We start from the raw sequence: 17,595 nt of genomic DNA, 5'->3' as shown, positions 1-17,595 counted from the left end.
TTTAATCTCCACGAATGTTCATGTGGATAATAACAGAAGAAAATAGGAAAGGGAGAAGACTTTCAGAACACAATTTTTTATTATTTTCTCATGAATATTTCGCTGTACAAATTGTGTTCTAAAAATTCTACTCTGTTTCCTGTTTTCCTTATATTATTATTATTATTATTATTATTATTATTATTATTATTATTATTATTATTATTATTATTATTATTATTATTATATGCGTGTATGTGTGTGTATGTGATATATAGGCTTATTATAATGAGAAAAAATATGTTTTAACCTGTTATTATTTGACTTCCAAAGCTCCATCGGTGTACCTTGGAAACGTTGTAGTAACAGAAAGACACAAACGTTTCCCCAAATTCTTTTGTAATTGTACCTGTAGGCTGTACTTGAAGATAGCCATCTGTACATTATATCAATTAAAACATTATGTAACCAATCATTGCATAAGTTTGCGTGTAATTAACTATGTGATAAGTGTATGAGATTTTCAAAAGTACTGTATTTTACTATACATTTCGGTGAAATTATATTTTCTTTTATTTGAAAATTAGATAAGCAATATAAGCCCCAACATTCCACTTCGTTTCAACATATTTGGTGTATTTGCAAAAAAAGAAAAAAAAAATCAAATAATTGACTGGTAATAAATATAAAAAATTACGTAACAAATTTTTAAATCAACGAGAAGTGCAATACAATCACTTGCGATTTTTTTCCAAGTATTTTGGAACGTACTGGGTATTCGGTACGATAACACGTCAGTCAAAATATTTCTTCGTTAGCACAGGCTTTTACGCTTAAACGCAGCAGTTGGGCGATGTGACACAATAAATCGTTGGATGTTAACTCAATTTATATCTTTAAAATTAACAATAGGCTTATTCCCTTGATTGGATTTTTTCGGACTTTTAGTACGTTATTTCATGTATATTGCTGGAACAAATTCTGCCAAAATTATTTCTGTTGCAATTAAGTTTCGGGTCAGTCCACAGATTGCCAGGGCTATAGGCCTACGATTATAGTTTCTTGTCAAATGCTTTTTAAACAATGTAAAATGGGGAAAACGATGTTCAAATACAGAATAACTGCAAAAAGTAACTTACCCGTAAAATGGGGCCACAATGGAGACAGAACAAGAAGTATACAAACATTCAACATTTTGATAATTCTATACAGTACCTCGAATCGTCTTGAGGAGAAAAATGATGGCATGAAGCTGTTGTTTCCTTGTTATCACTTTCTTTAGAGACTAATAAAAATCAAATTAATACATATATTAATTTGCAATAATGGTTTAGATATTGCTAAGTAAAGTTCACGTGAATCTAGTTTTCAAATGGTTATCTCGGTAAACAAGTGCACCGTTTGAAATTCTAGACCAATCACTTTGTCTTTAAATACACATGCACTGCGATCATATCTTCACGCCATATATTGGCCTACTCCGAATCTTATTAAGAAGAAAAACCTGACTGAAGGTGTTAAGTTGTTTTCTTGTCACAATATTTAATATTAAGAGCAGAAAATCACAAAATACAAGCTTTTAAAGAGCAGCTCAAAAATGGAAGGGATTTTAAGGGAATTGTTTAAAGATGTATTGTCCCTTGCTAATGTTAAAAAATCGTTAAAAAAATAATTTTGAAATAAACTTGCTCATATTGCAATAGCATACAAACTATTAACTTGTGCTTAGAAATTATTGAATTAAACAATTTTTACCCTGATGTTTAAACCAAACCATTATAATAAAAAAAATAAAACACTTCCAGTGACTGGAAGTGTTTCTATCATTTTTTCGCTGTAAACTGATGGGTAGACATTTTTTAAATACACTAATTTCTATGTTCAACTTCATAACTTTTGTGTTACTTCAAAATGGGCAAGTTAATTTAAAAAAATATATATAGTTATGATTTTTTTGGTATTTAGCATGGGGCAATACATCTTTAAATACTGAAGTACGTATCGAAAGTCGTTCAAATGAATGTTTGAGTTTGAAACTTCTAGTAAATCACAGTGTCTTGATAGTTATCAAAAACTCAAACAATTTCATCTGTTTTCTATGGTATATGAAAGTAAAACAATAACTTCTTACAAATAACAAAAAAGGTACTTACTTATGAAACGGTTCCATACGTTGTGATGGAATCTGGATCAATGACAATTGCTCAAAGTTTATGGTTCTGGATGACTTGATATGCGGCCCTCTATAGTTTCGAACTGATGAGTTAAACACTATTAGAAAGAAGTTCACATTGTTTCCGTTTTTCGGATAATAAAACTCGAAATTAATGCTCCTTTTACCTTTTGAAATAGTATTATTTACGCCGGCCTTAGAAACGGTGTTTAAACATTTTATAATAAGCTTAATTTATGCCTTTCCAACTGAGCTATAATTATTATGAGGGGTTTGTAGGCCCACTGTCGGAAAATGAAATCTAGTAATGACTAGTATAATGTTGAGACTGCAATTGAGAGGTGGATCTATATTAAACTTCAGGAAACTGTACTTCACACATGTTACACTTAAACAAATCAAGGAAGCATGTCAAACGACAAATGTATCACGGACACAAAGACATTACAAACGGCAGCGGACCTGAAAAGTGGGTTGGGAGGGCCGCCGCACATGTGGGCCAGACTGAAGTCAAAGTGTGCCAAAATTAATTACTCATTACAGAAGCAAATCTAAGCGAATACAAGACTTATCTAGAGGTTTTCATACCCGTAGAATTCAATAAAAGCATTTTCAAATCTATATGACGTCATTTTTGTACTGTTTTCTGATTGGAAGATGTCAGTTTTCATTGTAATACCAAAACAAGTTCATATTGCAATGATTTTCGAAATGTTTAAGGAGGTTTGGGACAAAAGAATTTCTGTGGGAAACTTTTTGTCTTTTCCATGACGTCATCAAAATACATTTTTCTGATTTTGTTTTTAATTTTTTTCTGTTTTAGGCATAGGCCAACATTAACATTTCTATCGTTAATCTTACAGTGAATATAGACTTTTTTTTTAATAAATCGAAATCGAAATCGATATCAAAATTTATAATAATACCAGACAACTTAATTTTACATTTTTAAAATTTAAAATGTGTTTGCATTTGAGATTCCATAGAATCAGACATTAGGCCTACACCAATGTCATGATATATTAATTCCGTCCTCAATCATATTAGGCCTATATTGTAAAAGTATCGATAACGGTCGTTTAATGTTTTTTTATAATTCTCAGTGGGAACGAGGAGGGTTTGAAGAGGAACTTTTGCTATCGTGTTTGACAGGTATACTGTACCACCAGGATAGCAATGCTTTTTTTCTACTCTTATGTTGGTGTAAGGAGCCGTCTCATTTTACTATAGAGCTATAAAGATGGACAATGTTTCATCTGTCGTGAACGATTCCGGTTTGCGCCTCAGGGGTGACGCCAGCAGGGGGAGGGAAGGGTCCCCGTCGAGGAGAGCTCCCCCACCCCCCGGCGTTGGGGAGATAAACTACAATTCGTCAGAGAAATAAAATGTGTATGTATTTTCTACATAGTGGACTTTAAAATCGATTCTTCTTGAACGCCCCTTGCAATGCTGCATAAAGAAGTTCAGTGCGTAAATTTTATGTCAACATCTCTAATGTACTTTACCCTTGTGCGAACTCTCTGGAAAGATCCTCCCATACTTCGATAGGACGTCCCGGTTTGGGTTGTTTTTAAGTCTCTTGTGGGTTTTCTGCTGGTGTGGAAAGAATATCTCTGTTCTGTGTCAAAACGTTAATAACTTCATCAGAAAATGGAATCCTGTTGTCAAGCCACGAGTTATTTTCTTTAGAAACCCGGCAAACACGTGTTTACGTTCTTATAACTTTCTTGGCCAATGGTTATTAGGTATGTCACAAAATAACGTTTAGGCCTACACAACGTTGTAGGAACGTGCAAACGTTGTGAAATTATGTTCAGTATTTATGGTTCTACAAAATAAAGTTTTCAACACAAAACTGTAACGTTATTGTCACGTTATCGTAACGTATTATTGTCGTTACTACTCACAGTAGCTCACCTCTCCTTAAGTTGAAACAGGAAGCTTTTCAAAATCTTGGATGCCTTTGAATAAAGTTAAAAACAATTGACGCCTAGATATAGGCCTGCTTATAGATATTGTGGAGGTATGAATATATCGATTATACTCTTTGATATAGAGTAATGATATAATTGTAATACCGCCCTCTATAGGGAAGAAAGAGTTAAGAAATAAAGAGGGGAGAGAGGCCCGCCATTCATGAAGAAAGTGAGAACGTGTTTGTTTGTCTTCTTGTAGTCAAGTGTCCCGGTTGTGGCTTTATGTCCACAGTTGGTGGAAGACCCGGGCAACCATAATTTTTATAATAGACTAATAGGATTTTATTTTGAAAACACTTTTGGACCCAGCCTACTTGGTAACACTATTTTTATTGAGTTTGAAAGAAAAGAAAACCAAGATGGCGAACTCCATTTATAGGCCGCCTGTTTTTACTGGGAGTGCGACACAGGACGTAGAAGACTGGTTGGACAGTTATGAGAGGTATGCCGAATTTACGAACTGGGACGACAGGCGCAAATATACGGGCCTTAGAAATATGCTGCAGCTCGCTGGCTACGTACCCAGGAAGATGTTCATGAGTACGAGGATTTAAAAAATAGGCTAGTGGAAAAATACCTGCCAAAACCGGCTACCTTATTTCAGCTAAGGCAAGCATTGATGGACCGAAAACAGAAAACAGGTGAAAGTGTCACTGACTATGCGGCGAGTATAAGCCATATGTGTAGTAAACTAGGGATTACTCAAACAGAGGAGCTACATTATTTTATCCAAGGTTTACAGGACAATAATAAACGACAGGTCTTGCGTAACCAGCCGGCAACTTTGGATGAGGCAGTTAGCATGACATTTTTTGAAGTGTATATAACTCAACATGGACTCATATTTTTGTTGTTTTTATGCATATAGTGTTAATTCAATTGGAACTTGAAGCATGTTGTAATACCGTTAAAAAAAAAAAAAACAAAAAAACATAAAAGTGTAAATGATGTGCATCACGAGTAGACTTGTCTTGATGAGTCAAGATAGTAAATGCCATCATATTTTCATTAAATGTTTGATATGTAATTAAGTTTCACAAAACCAAGATTGATTATTGGAATTGTAACAATGTTATGATATGACATGATAATTTAGATGTATGATGATAGTAATTCATTGTTAAGATATCAGTTTTATCACAGTTCTTTCAAATTCTCTCAATGTAAATTCAACTGAATGCAGGCTTGATATGAAGTAAGAAATATTGCTATTACTAGAGATATCTCAGTAATTAATGCTTATTTTTTTTATTAGACAACATTTGCTTGTTATCAAACTTTTATACATATAGTGTATAGACACTAATATAAAAGGAGAAAACAAACAGGTTTTTTACATGTAGTGTATGGACACTAATATAAAACAGAGACTTTTATTCATGCAGTGTGTCTCACCATGAAGAGTGATCTGGTAGGGCCCATACTGGATTTCTTCCTGCACCAATTTTTAAAATTCATTTTACTGTCTTTATTGCTTCTACACAATTGCTGTAATACATAACATTGTGGTATACACTCTTGTCACAGGTGATTGGTGATTATGATTTGTTCTTACCATTTTCCTCGTGTTCAGAAATTTGATAATTTTTCATTGTTACTGTTAAATAATTATTTTGTTGACATTCCATGTATTATATAATACTTTTCGCTCGGTGGAACTCGCTTGTGTGAGGCGGGGGTATTGTGGAGGTATGAATATATCGATTATACTCTTTGATATAGAGTAATGATATAATTGTAATACCGCCCTCTATAGGGAAGAAAGAGTTAAGAAATAAAGAGGGGAGAGAGGCCCGCCATTCATGAAGAAAGTGAGAACGTGTTTGTGTGTCTTCTTGTAGTCAAGTGTCCCGGTTGTGGCTTTATGTCCACAATATCATCTTCATTATGATATATGCTATTTGGATTATTAGGCTGATCAACATTTAATAAAGTATTCTAAACAGCAACACAATATTAGAAGATTTGCTACTGTTAAATCACGAGCAGTTTGTACATTTTTGGAGAGCTTTTCCTACGCTTTGCATGAACTGGTTGAGTAGATGCGCGTACATCCCTCTGATTTTCGGTTTGCTCTAATTAAAGTGTGTCTCAAATGTACGAAAACAAGACTAATAAAAGTGCGTCTAGCTCGAAAAGTTGTAAAAGGTAGAAGCAAAATTTGGTACCATCATAAAGCTAAGGCTATACTGAAGATTGTGATGTAAAAATTAAAGCATGAATCCACATGAATCTAAACTTTCTCTCCTACTTTTCTAAAAATAGATTTTTAAATATTTTTTCTGTCGTTTAAACAACGATTTATTATTGATGCAAACTTCAAATTTAAACCAAAACATATATTTGTGTTCCCCAATTTATATACAAGAAACGTATACATTTTGATGTAATTCCGAATTGTCTGTAAGAAAAAAAAAACGTGTTTTGATATAATGTAGTCAATTATAGCATTTGAAATATTTATAGAGAAATTTCCGACATTTGTTGAAAAATACTACCCTTAAAATTCGTTTAAATGTAAAATATTTTCAGGATAGATTCACCAGGGTATACCCATCTTCAATCATGGGAAAAAAGTGTAAAACCCATACCGTAGTCACCAAAATGGAGTTTTGGCACACTTTGATTTCGCCCTGGCCCACTGTGCGCCGCGGAGTTGACGAGTGCATGGGGATAGGGAGTCTGAGAGTATTTTCATTCGGTACACCTTTATTTCATCTCTTTCATCTAACGTATTGGGGTGTGGATCCTCAGGGAGTAGGGCCCGGGGCCCTTCGTCGGGGAGTTCCTGGCGCGGCTCCTGTGCACTGTCTGTCAAAATAGGCCTTTCACGAGACATGAGAAAAAAAAACCTTTAAAAAATTCAGTTTAATAGGATCAATCAATAGGATTTGCTAATTGACAGATAGTAGGCCTACATTTTACCAGTACAAAATCCATAAAAATCGATTAGCCAATCAGCCAATTTAATATGCAAAAAGAATGCAGGAAAGATTCTGTCCGTTAACTGGCGGGGATTTTTTTTTTCTCTCTTTTTTTAAATAACCGACTTAATAACTTTATAAATGCTAGGGCGATGGGGCACAAAAAATATTAGTTAGCATTTTGATTTCACAATAAATTTGTGATTTACTTAATTCATCATTACCAGGAAAGCAAAATAGAGGGGGGGGGGGACAGGGAGGGACTTGCACAATTTTGGAAAGTAGATCACCTCAGCCCCACCATGGTTGGGACTGAGGAAAGTCTGAGATTGCCGGAAATGGCACTCTCAGACCTAAATCCTAATTATAATTTACCTTTGTTTTTTCCATTTTTAAAAAATAATTTTGAAAAATTTAGGGTCGGCTCGGCCCCACTTGAATCCGCCACTGATTATTATGACGTCATTGCGAGATTGCGTCAATGTAACATGTCCGTGTCAAAGGCTGTATAATTATTGTTTAATAATGGCTATATAAAATTCAATTGACTAACTATAATTTTTTGAAATTAGGAAAAACAGCAATCCAGTGTATGTAGAAAATATTAAACACTAGTATATACGTACGGGTCATAATAATATACAAAAGGAATAAATCGTTTATTGTAGAAATTGTGCACTTTTGAGTTTGTAAAAATATTGGCCCAATAAGTATACACGCTTCCAATTTTAACAATGTTCAGTACATTGTTTAATAAATTTAGCCTCTGATAACTGCTGCACCGATAAAATCGATCTAGTGGTTTCTGAGATGGTTACGAAATGTATAAACAATTGCGTTTTTACACTCGATTTTGGTCCGGAAAATACGGACCGCACTTGGAAAAGTGAAAGGACAAAAATCATGAGTCATGCGTAATTGTTATTCTTTCCATTCACTTTTAAAAGTGGGGTATTAATTATAGAAGATTGGTGAAAAGTGGGGGGGGGGAACAATCGATATGATGCCCCCCCCCCCCAATTTTCAACCGATTTTCAACCACGGATCGACGCCCTTGCCTATTTAGGCCTACTGTAATGAGAATAAGAAAGTTTTTAGGCCTACCTGTCCGTTTTCAAGAGTTAGGGAAAAACTTTGAATTTTGAAGAACTTAAAAGTCATTATAAAATACACCAGCTCAAAATTCGGGAAAGCTCATTTCTCGCCATTTAGGAATCAAAATTTTCCTTTTTGAGGTTTTGGGAAAAATTTTGACTCTCACCCCTTAATTTGAACCCTTATCCCCTTATCCATATAGGCCTAATGATATAATAATAATAATCATATAAAGTCGGAATGTAAATAAATTTGAAATGAATATTAATTTTCAATATTGCATTTAAATTAAAAAAAAAAAAAAAAAACATTTATGGGCGGAAACAAAAACGGTCGAGTCGAAAAGACCCCACGCCGTAATTGTTACTGTAGGCTACTTCTCCGTGTTTAAATCGCAAATGGATGAAAAAGTCAGGTGACTAGACTAAACTTGTGAGTGCGCACACACACACACACACACACACACACACACACTCTCCACACTTTCCTCGCACACACAACAACACATAAATAATAACATTACGTGATCGAACATGGCGCCTAGCCTGCGATGGGCAGGTATTTTCTCATTATTTTTACTAGGAAAAAATATTTACAGATTCAGAAGGGATGTCTAGTGACCGGCCAACTACGACGAGTTCTCTAGTCGTCGGGTACGACGGGACACAGCCGACGAAGACGATGGGTCTGGTGGTGGCCCCATCCTTCCCGAAGTTACAAAGGTAAAATTGCCTACCTACTGTACCTGAGTTGTAGGCATAGGCCTAGCAGATGTGCTATTATTTTATCTGTTTATTTTGAAGAGTATTAGGCTTATTATATAGCCTTAGCTAGGCCCTAGGCAGGTTTAGCTTGCTAGAAAGATACTATCCTAGGCCTAGTAGGCCGTCAGGCAGCCTAGCTAGGGTCATACAGATGGGTAGCCGATCATTTCGGTCGCGCTTCGTTTCGGTCGCGCCTCATTTCGGTCGCGGTTTATTTCGAACAAATATATGGAGCGCCGAAGGAGTTGCGAAAACGCAAAATTTAATATGCCTAGGCCCTATATATTATTATAGTTAGTTCGTGAATCAATTGTTTATCATAGGCCTAAGTATTTTTGTTTTGCTATTTTTCCACTAACATATCTTTCTACTATATTCTCTTTCTTCCATCTACGGTGATATATTCATGATTGAAACATCTTGTAATTGAAACAATGGAATTTAGTATGTGCATGCTATTCTTTTTGTTGCATTTTCATATACTATACTTTAATAATTATGGTCAGTAAAATGTATCTTTGATTTTAATTGAACTGAATGTTGTTACTATCTGAAATCTATTTCATAATTCAGTTAAAACAATAATCATTACAATATTTAACCTGATCTTTTTATACAATAAATTTATTCATTTTTCTTGCAGCTTCCTGAGTTTGGATAAAACATAGCAAGAGAATTGAAGGAAACACGAAGAAATAAACGAATAATACACACATTATCATTCTTCACTTGAAATCTTTAATTTTCTTTGCACAGTTCAAAAATATGAATATATATTTATATGATTTTATGAATATAACAGAAGCATGAAAAGGCTTTTAAAATGTACAGCATGCAATTATCAATGTAGTGATAATTTTATATGGAAAATATAAATATGGAAATACATATTTCCTTTACAATATTATTATTAACATGATCAGAATATTTATGGTAAATGGAAACGTTAGACAAGAAAAAAAAAAACGTATGCGAATCTAATCTATTGACTGTACTTATTCCATAAATTTTTATTTGATTCAAGCATTAATAATAAAAATTATATCAATATATATCGCAAGAAAAAAAAAACGTATCTCAAACTCGGTCAACTTCGAAACATCTGCGTTGTTTCTGTAAATAAGAAATATAGCACCAAGTTATACAGCAATATAGTAACAATAATGAACTTACTAATAAAAATAATTGTTAATAAACTAATGTTACATTAATTTAAATGACAAATTGGCTGGTTTTTCCTGATAAAATGTTTGATTTTTATAAATAATATCATATCAAAAAATAATACCGTATTAAGGGAGAAATACCAAATTTTTAGTATTCATTTTATTTGCTGTATTTGTTATGTAGTAGGAAACGTAGGATCGATAACAAAACGAAAATAAAAACCGTCCGGTAAAAGAGTAAAATGGTAGGCCTACTATGAATGTAACAAACTAGAAAATAACCTATAAATACCATAATATTAAAAAGTTACTATAGTAATTATAGTATTCATTTTATTTGCTTTTAAGTAACCTCTGTTGTTACTTAGTAGAAAGACAACAAAACATTAAAAAAAAAAAGTATGATAAACCGATTGACGAACTTACAATGATAAAAGTAGTTCGTTAATCGGCCTAGTTATATTAAATTTAGCGTTTTCGCAACTCATTTGGCGCTCCATATATTTATTATTATATGATATCTTTAGATTATTGACACTTTTGGCTTCCCATAAAGAGGATGTGCAGAAAGTGATAGTTGTTCTGGTAGCAGAATATGTCCATCAGTTGCAGAAAGGAACACTCCATCCAGCTGTTAAGGTAATGATATAGAATAATATGATTATTTATAGTTTATGGTACAGTATTATCAGTCCAAATCTTGGATTGGATTTGATTGGATTTATTCTGTGGATACAAGTATAACACCAAGGATAGCCCACAAAACTCCAGAAGAAAACTTATTTTCAGTGGGGTCCTTCTGGTGATGATTAGACAGTACACTGGGGGACAATGCCCTACTCTTTTCTGAAGAGTACTGCATTGTTTAATATGCACGTGGGACATAATGCACACAGGACCAACGGCTTAAACGTATCATCTGAAAGACGATGCGCTATTGTAACTTCAGCTGAAACACAGCAGCCATTGAAGGAAAGTAATTGTCACCAATACATTTTGTTACACCATTCTCACAAGTTGAATGGTATTGGTAGGAGAGAGAGATAATTGTAATATTTTAAACTTGTTTTTTTTCTTTTAGAAATCATTGGGAAATGGTTTAAACAGCATAGTTTCTATCTGCGATGATAAATCATTATCTTTGCTGGGGGGCCACTCTGCCTGATGGCCTCAAGGAAATTTACAAAGGTTTTTACTCGGACTACAAAAAGTATTTCAAGTACACAGGACGTGTATAAGCATATGCAAATCATTTTTAAAGAAGTATCATAAAGTATATCTACTTGTATGGATATATAAAAATACCAGATGAACATTGACTGCTATTTTATGGACAGAGAGGCTTGTTTTAATTGTACTTTCTTTTAATGAAATTTAGTATATTTTTTTATCTGTTTGTCTAGAGCCAAACTGAATTTTAATGAAATATTGATTTTGATTGATTTTATGATGTACTTTTGTTGGCAATGTGCAATGGAGATTGGCCAGCAACAGAAGGGGTTTCAGGCTTCCACTTGTGCAATGGGCCCCCCCCCCCCCCTAATGTACAGATAGATGGCCTGGATATTTATGAACATATATCTTTGTTAATATTATGTAAACTCATGGCAACCAGTTTATCTTAATACTCTCAGCGCTATTTTATATTAGTGTTGTCACTTCAACGCCATCATCATAGAAAGCAAATTTGACATATAAATGATTCAGTCTGTTGGTTGTGGAGTATTTTCAAAATGCCCATGGAATCTAGTATTGTATTACCAGAAGGTACTATAGAGTACCACGGACGTTAGTTACCGTTGAATATGCCTGAATAACTTCATAGGCTTTCTGGAATAGGCATTTTAAAATCTAATATTTTACCATCAAAATGTACTAAAAACACAAAAGCTCGCATTATATTAGTTATCGAACACACATTTAATCAGCAATAAAAATTTACAAAGAAAAAGTAAGATACAACATCTTAATAATTACGCTCGAAATTGGGATCAATGTTTTGTCAGTGAAGAAAATGGCGTCCGGTTGAACGCTTTTTGCAACGATAGCAACGGAGTAGTATCGCGTGGTATCGTGACATAACACTGTAGTAATCTATAGGTATATAAGATCCAAATTTGTTCATCTTAAAACTGTCTTCTCTTTGGGAAGCACAGTACATACCTTCTTGATATGTAGTTAACTAATTCCACCAATAAATTTTTGTTACGAGCGGTAGAACTACTGTCTATGCTTTTGGCCTCAGGGACATTATGTAATGGTGTTGTGCCTTTCCACCAATCTAGCAGGTAGGACTACAGTTACCAACTCATACACAAACTTGTGGGTCCAGTTAACAACAAAATGTAGAAAAGAAAATAATGTGCATGAATACGACCGGTGATTCCATTATTTCATTGAGGGTATGCTGCAGTTTCACCCATCATACACGGCCTGAGTAGTGTTGGTATTCAGGTACAGGGCGGAAGCATGCACTCCATAGAGTGACTGCTCTAGTCTAGATTGTGTTGATGCATAATAAAAAGAATATGCCTAGATAGGACTTGCATTCATCCTTGAATTTGCCACTGTACCTAATTTTCTGGGTATTTTTAACTTCATTACATTGTTTTAAACTCCTATTACCGAGAAGCTAATCAAATAAAAGCGCTTTAAAACACTACCTTTACTATGTACTTTCCTGCTTAAATATCTGCAGGGAAAAGTTATAAAATAAGCTCCGATTAATATCTTCCTTATAATGCAAAAATTCTATCAGACTAATTATGTTTGGCAACGTTTAATAAGCCTAACCCACTACCAATCAGCAGAGTCTGATCTTGTATTAGATCAGTAAAGGAATGCATTTATATGAATTTATATGAAAGTTGAATTGTTACAATAATGCAAGTTATGTCACAATCAATTCCGATCCCTTGTAGTAATATTATTAGTGAGGAAAACGTCATGGTAATATACACATTGAAACAAAAAACTTAATATTAATATGTCCTATGTTTCTGTCATCCAGTCTTCCACATCATTCTGCTGTATTGTCTGGTATATTGAATTATCCAAAGAAAGTCTACAAAAACTCACTGGGATTATTAAGTTAGCTTGTAAGATTTTTGGTATGTATGCTGAGCAATTTGATTATTTTGTGATAAATTTATCACTAGAACACTTAAGGCCATTATACATGAAGAATACTCATCTCCTTCATAATACTATTATCACAAGTAGTTAAGGTAGAATCCGTCACACTCCAGTCAGGACAAACAGTTTCAGAAATTCATTTATACCGACAGCCATCCGCCTATTCAATAGTTAAAAGATAAACATAAAACCTTAGTCCTAAATGTTCATACTTCTCTAATTTAACTCTTTTTTCACTGTTAAGCCAGGCAGACACTGCGTTGTACGACCGTCGCAGGACGAATCCAACTCCGCTGTCTGTGAGCGATAGACGACGCGACGCCGTCTGCTAACTGTCGGTGGCAGTCTGAACAGATCGTCATTAAAAACGATCCGTTGCGCGCGTCGTTGCATTGCGCTCTTTATGGAATCACATCGGCCGACAACACGGTCGTACGCAATGAGTGCCCGGCTTTGATTATCTATGTCTATTTTATAATTATTTCTAGTTATATATAATTGTTTTTGTGCAATTTGTCTTTCAATATGTGTGTTTACTTTGCAATTTTGGAAAGGAAGTTCATACTACTTTTTTTGTTATGACAATACTAATCTGAGTCTGAATCAAACGTAAACATCCTGAGATTCCAATACTATGATTGGGTGTGATCCATTGCAATCTAATTTGCATAGACGTGTTTGCTGAACATTGGAAGTTACTGCATTGTCTATGAAGCGAGTTAAATGAGGATGGCAACATGCTTGTACTAAGTTGCGAGTGCATAGCATAAAGATTGCATTTCTTTGCCATTCTTGTTGCTGCAGTAAAGCTGATGTATCTAGAAAAAATAAGGAAAAACAATGCAAAATAACAATTTAATGAAAGCTGGGAATTTGTAAATATTTAGGAGTTGGCTGCGAATAAATAAATTTGTTGGTGAATAACATTAAATTGAATATAATTTTGAGTTTTGGCTGAATATGACATCCAATTCAGATTGACTAAGATGTGTATAAGAGACAGTATATATATATATATATATATATATTAGTTACCAAAAGTTGCAAGTTTATTGAATTTGGTGCATTATATGTGTTTATAATTTCTCTGAAACACTTAGTTATTGTTCATACTATACAGTTCGCCCTCCAATTCGAGACCACCTTTGGACCTGAAAATTTGGGGTGGGTCTTTGTGTTTAGTTTTAACAGAGAGGGTTAGCTCAGTGTGGCGACTAGACCTTGAATATTGTTATTTGTTTCTTTGAAAAAGTGGTCACGAATTTGAAAGGTCTCGGAATTAGACGGTGCACTGTGCAGTTATTACATTCAAATACTGTAATAGGCTATTACAACACTTACCGTACACATTATGGAACTGTAATTATTAGCATTGACATGATTGACAACATTACAATACTGATGTTACTGTTTCCTGAATAAGAAATGAAAATATTCAATGATGCAATGAAATATCGATATGACACCGAAGAACGATTCTTTGGTGTTCCCGACACGGTAATTCATTCTGTGCCAAAGAACCGTTCTGTGGGACGCCACAAAGAACCGTTCTTAAATAGAACGGTTTTTTCGTGCGTTGGCTGAACACTGGGGGAAATAGTATTAACAATAATACTCAAGTTTTAGGTAACCACCTTTGTCAACATTTTAAAATTAAAGGCTTACACTATTGATTAGGCATGTGTATTGTAATTCTGCTGTTTGTATTATGAATAATATGGTGGTAAACATTTCCTCTCAAAACTCAACAAAACAAGTCATCACAACGGGGCCAAGAATAACGTCTCACAAACACGTTGTGTTATCCTATAAACCCACATGTTCAGGCTTGGAGGAATTAGTTCCCTTATGGTTCAAGTACATTTACGCTATCATTCTGTGGGCCATTGGGCTTATTGACTATTTCCAAGGGGCAGAGCTTTGCGGAAAGTTCCATAAGAGAAAAAAACAACTTATTTGATTAATAATAATAAATAGGCCTATATTTACATTTAAAGAAAAAACCTTAACAAAAAAAAAAAAAAAAAAAAAACATGATCGGAAATATTGATCAGATATCCCAGACAAGCATTTTGTTTATTCATATGCTGGAGAAAAAATTATAATATCGAAAGCACAATCCCGGTGAATTGACATTGCTATAGCTTCCGGTTTATGCTTGAATGCATAAATTATCAGATAATATTTGTACAGTACTACCACTTCAACTCCAACAGCAGTTATTATCAGGAAGTTGGTGTTCCTGTGACACAAGTTTTCAAACGTGGAACATCAATAGGCCTAGTTAAAAACAAACGTATGGTTAAACTTACCAAATTTCCTATGGAATAGTATTTTACCTTCACTGCCACCATTAGGGTTCGAGTCGTCTCTGCCTGATGGTATACCTATTAAAACACATTACTGTAGATTAATAGCCTATATATTAAATATTTTACTTTTTTTCGCAAAATATATATATATATATATACATATATATATATATACATATATACATATATAATATAAGGCGTTGAAACAAAGAATTGAAGCAACGAGTCATGTGGATGTGGACTATAAAACACTTGTTTATTTCAAAAGAAATTTTCGACCAGTCCTCTCCGGGTCTTCTTCAGCTTACAAAACTAAATGACAAAATGTGGCTGATACAAGAGATCTATTATACAAATAAACAATATAATTGTGATAGGCATAGAGTAAGGGCCAATTATCACATGGCTTATGTAACTACCACTTAATTACTCTAGTCTCAAAGCAGTGAATAGTGATCAGGGTTTGATAAACAGACCAAAACAAAATTAAAGTATTGATAGCTATATAGGCTACAACATTGATAAGCTTAAATAGAATTATAATTAAAGTGTTTAAAATATCTGTGTGATATCTATGTGGCCCTTACTTTAAGCCAGCGTTCCGCAAACTTTTTACTTCACGGCCTATTTACGATTCCAGGCAACTAGCCGCGGCCCAGCAGCCCAGCCGCGCCAGGGACCAACATACCAAATCTTGGCAAGAACTTTTGATCATGCAAGTCTCCATGTATATACAATATTTTGACAGCATTATCTGTTCTCTCAGTGATAAAACGTTATTGTATACAAATTAAATATTATTATTAAATAAATAATATCGTACATTTGATACCGTACATTTTGGTGTGTTTCTCCACCCCCACCCTCCGACAATTGTTGATTGTTTTTTTCTTTCTACCATGATTCAACCAAACACTTTCAGCCACACACGTCATAGCAGGACCGTAGCCACGAGAAGTGCAATGGTGAGGTTGCGAGCGAAGCGCGAGCACTTATGATTGGGGCTAGGGGCCGCCAAGGGCCCCAGGTCAGGGTTCCGGGTCCATTAAACTGTAATATTATTAACATTAAGCCATTGAACTGTAATTATGTAAGACCAATCAACACATAACATAAAACATGTACATATCAAAATTACGTTTAATCTTTCCTCGTCGGTGCTTGCATAAAACGTGATTTTGATCCAACATGATGATATTGATAAACAATCGAAATTCTCTGTCCTTATGTTGTGTTCATATTAGACGTCTGTAATATTATTATTAAAGAAGTCCATTCAACAAACAACATAAAACATATACATATCAAAGTTATTAGGTTAAAGTTCTCATGTCGGTGCATGCATAAAACGTAATTTCATAAAATTTGTATATCTGAGATTGACAGACAAAATTCTCTATACTATATATACTAATTTAACGAGTGGACTAATTTGATTTAAGGAAATATATTGAGATACGCAAAGTTTAGTAGGTTAGAAGTTTAAAGGAGAGGACTTCCTTTCAGCGGTAAGATCTCGCCTGTATATGTTATCCTGCCTAAAGATGTTTTAAATAAAATAAATAAAAAATAAAAATTATGTTGTGGTCATATTAGACTGTAATAATATCATTAACTAGAAATTGCAAGTGAAGTGCTGCGAAGTACAACTGCATATAAATGCAGAACAAAATTATTTATGCGAGTTAAGTGAAAATAATGAATAATAAAACTATAACAAATAATATGAGACACGACCCATTGTCTATATTAGAACACTTCTCATTGGGTAACAAAGTCGTAATTTTACATTTTTGTTAAAAAGTGTCTATAGTGTGGTGAATTATGGTTTAGGTTTTTTTTAATAAGTTTCAAAAATTTCTATGTATGTGGAAAATGTAGTTGATTACCAAAGGTTACAATTTTTATTTTGAAGATTGCATGGTCTAGGAAGTGTACATTGTTTATGGGGCAAGTTTCCAAGGGCGGGTTTTCTGGGGGGCGAGTTGGCTGCCAAAGAGTGTTGCCAAAGTGCGAGCCGGCGTGTTATTTGATCACAAGTGCGAGACATATCACAAGTTAGTGTGAGCCA

The 17,595-nt window shown here is 34.1% G+C and overlaps 2 protein-coding genes and 1 long non-coding RNA gene across 3 annotated transcripts in view; 1 reads left to right on the top strand and 2 right to left on the bottom strand.

The window, feature by feature from the left end:
• Positions 1-289: 289 nt before the first annotated feature.
• Positions 290-2,260, bottom strand: LOC117103675. Its single transcript, XR_004444635.1, has 3 exons — positions 2,133-2,260; positions 1,119-1,264; positions 290-415 (listed from the first exon to the last, which is right to left on the bottom strand). It is a non-coding gene; the product is annotated as an uncharacterized LOC117103675 (long non-coding RNA).
• A 6,366-nt stretch (positions 2,261-8,626) lies between these two features.
• Positions 8,627-11,503, top strand: LOC117103704. Its single transcript, XM_033244310.1, has 3 exons — positions 8,627-8,869; positions 10,605-10,716; positions 11,159-11,503. Exons 1-3 carry the CDS (start codon positions 8,757-8,759, stop codon positions 11,240-11,242), a joined length of 309 nt encoding a protein of 102 aa, XP_033100201.1. The 5' UTR covers positions 8,627-8,756; the 3' UTR covers positions 11,243-11,503.
• A 511-nt stretch (positions 11,504-12,014) lies between these two features.
• The window catches only part of LOC117103703, a 14,940-nt gene continuing 9,359 nt past the window's right edge, over positions 12,015-17,595 (bottom strand). Inside the window, exons 5-7 of the mRNA XM_033244309.1 lie at positions 15,525-15,599; positions 14,554-14,626; positions 12,015-14,030 (exon numbers count right to left, since the gene is read on the bottom strand). Coding sequence (XP_033100200.1) covers positions 14,562-14,626; positions 15,525-15,599 — 140 coding nt within the window. The 3' untranslated portion in view covers positions 12,015-14,030; positions 14,554-14,561. The remainder of the gene's footprint in view (positions 14,031-14,553; positions 14,627-15,524; positions 15,600-17,595) is intronic.

Source organism: Anneissia japonica, unplaced genomic scaffold (assembly GCF_011630105.1).
Source record: "Anneissia japonica isolate Jap-2015-1 unplaced genomic scaffold, ASM1163010v1 scaffold288058_len748972_cov163, whole genome shotgun sequence".
NCBI classification, from domain to species: Eukaryota; Metazoa; Echinodermata; class Crinoidea; order Comatulida; family Comatulidae; genus Anneissia; species Anneissia japonica.
The sequence above is the reverse complement of the archived record's forward strand: the minus strand, read 5'-3'. Positions and strand labels throughout refer to the sequence as shown.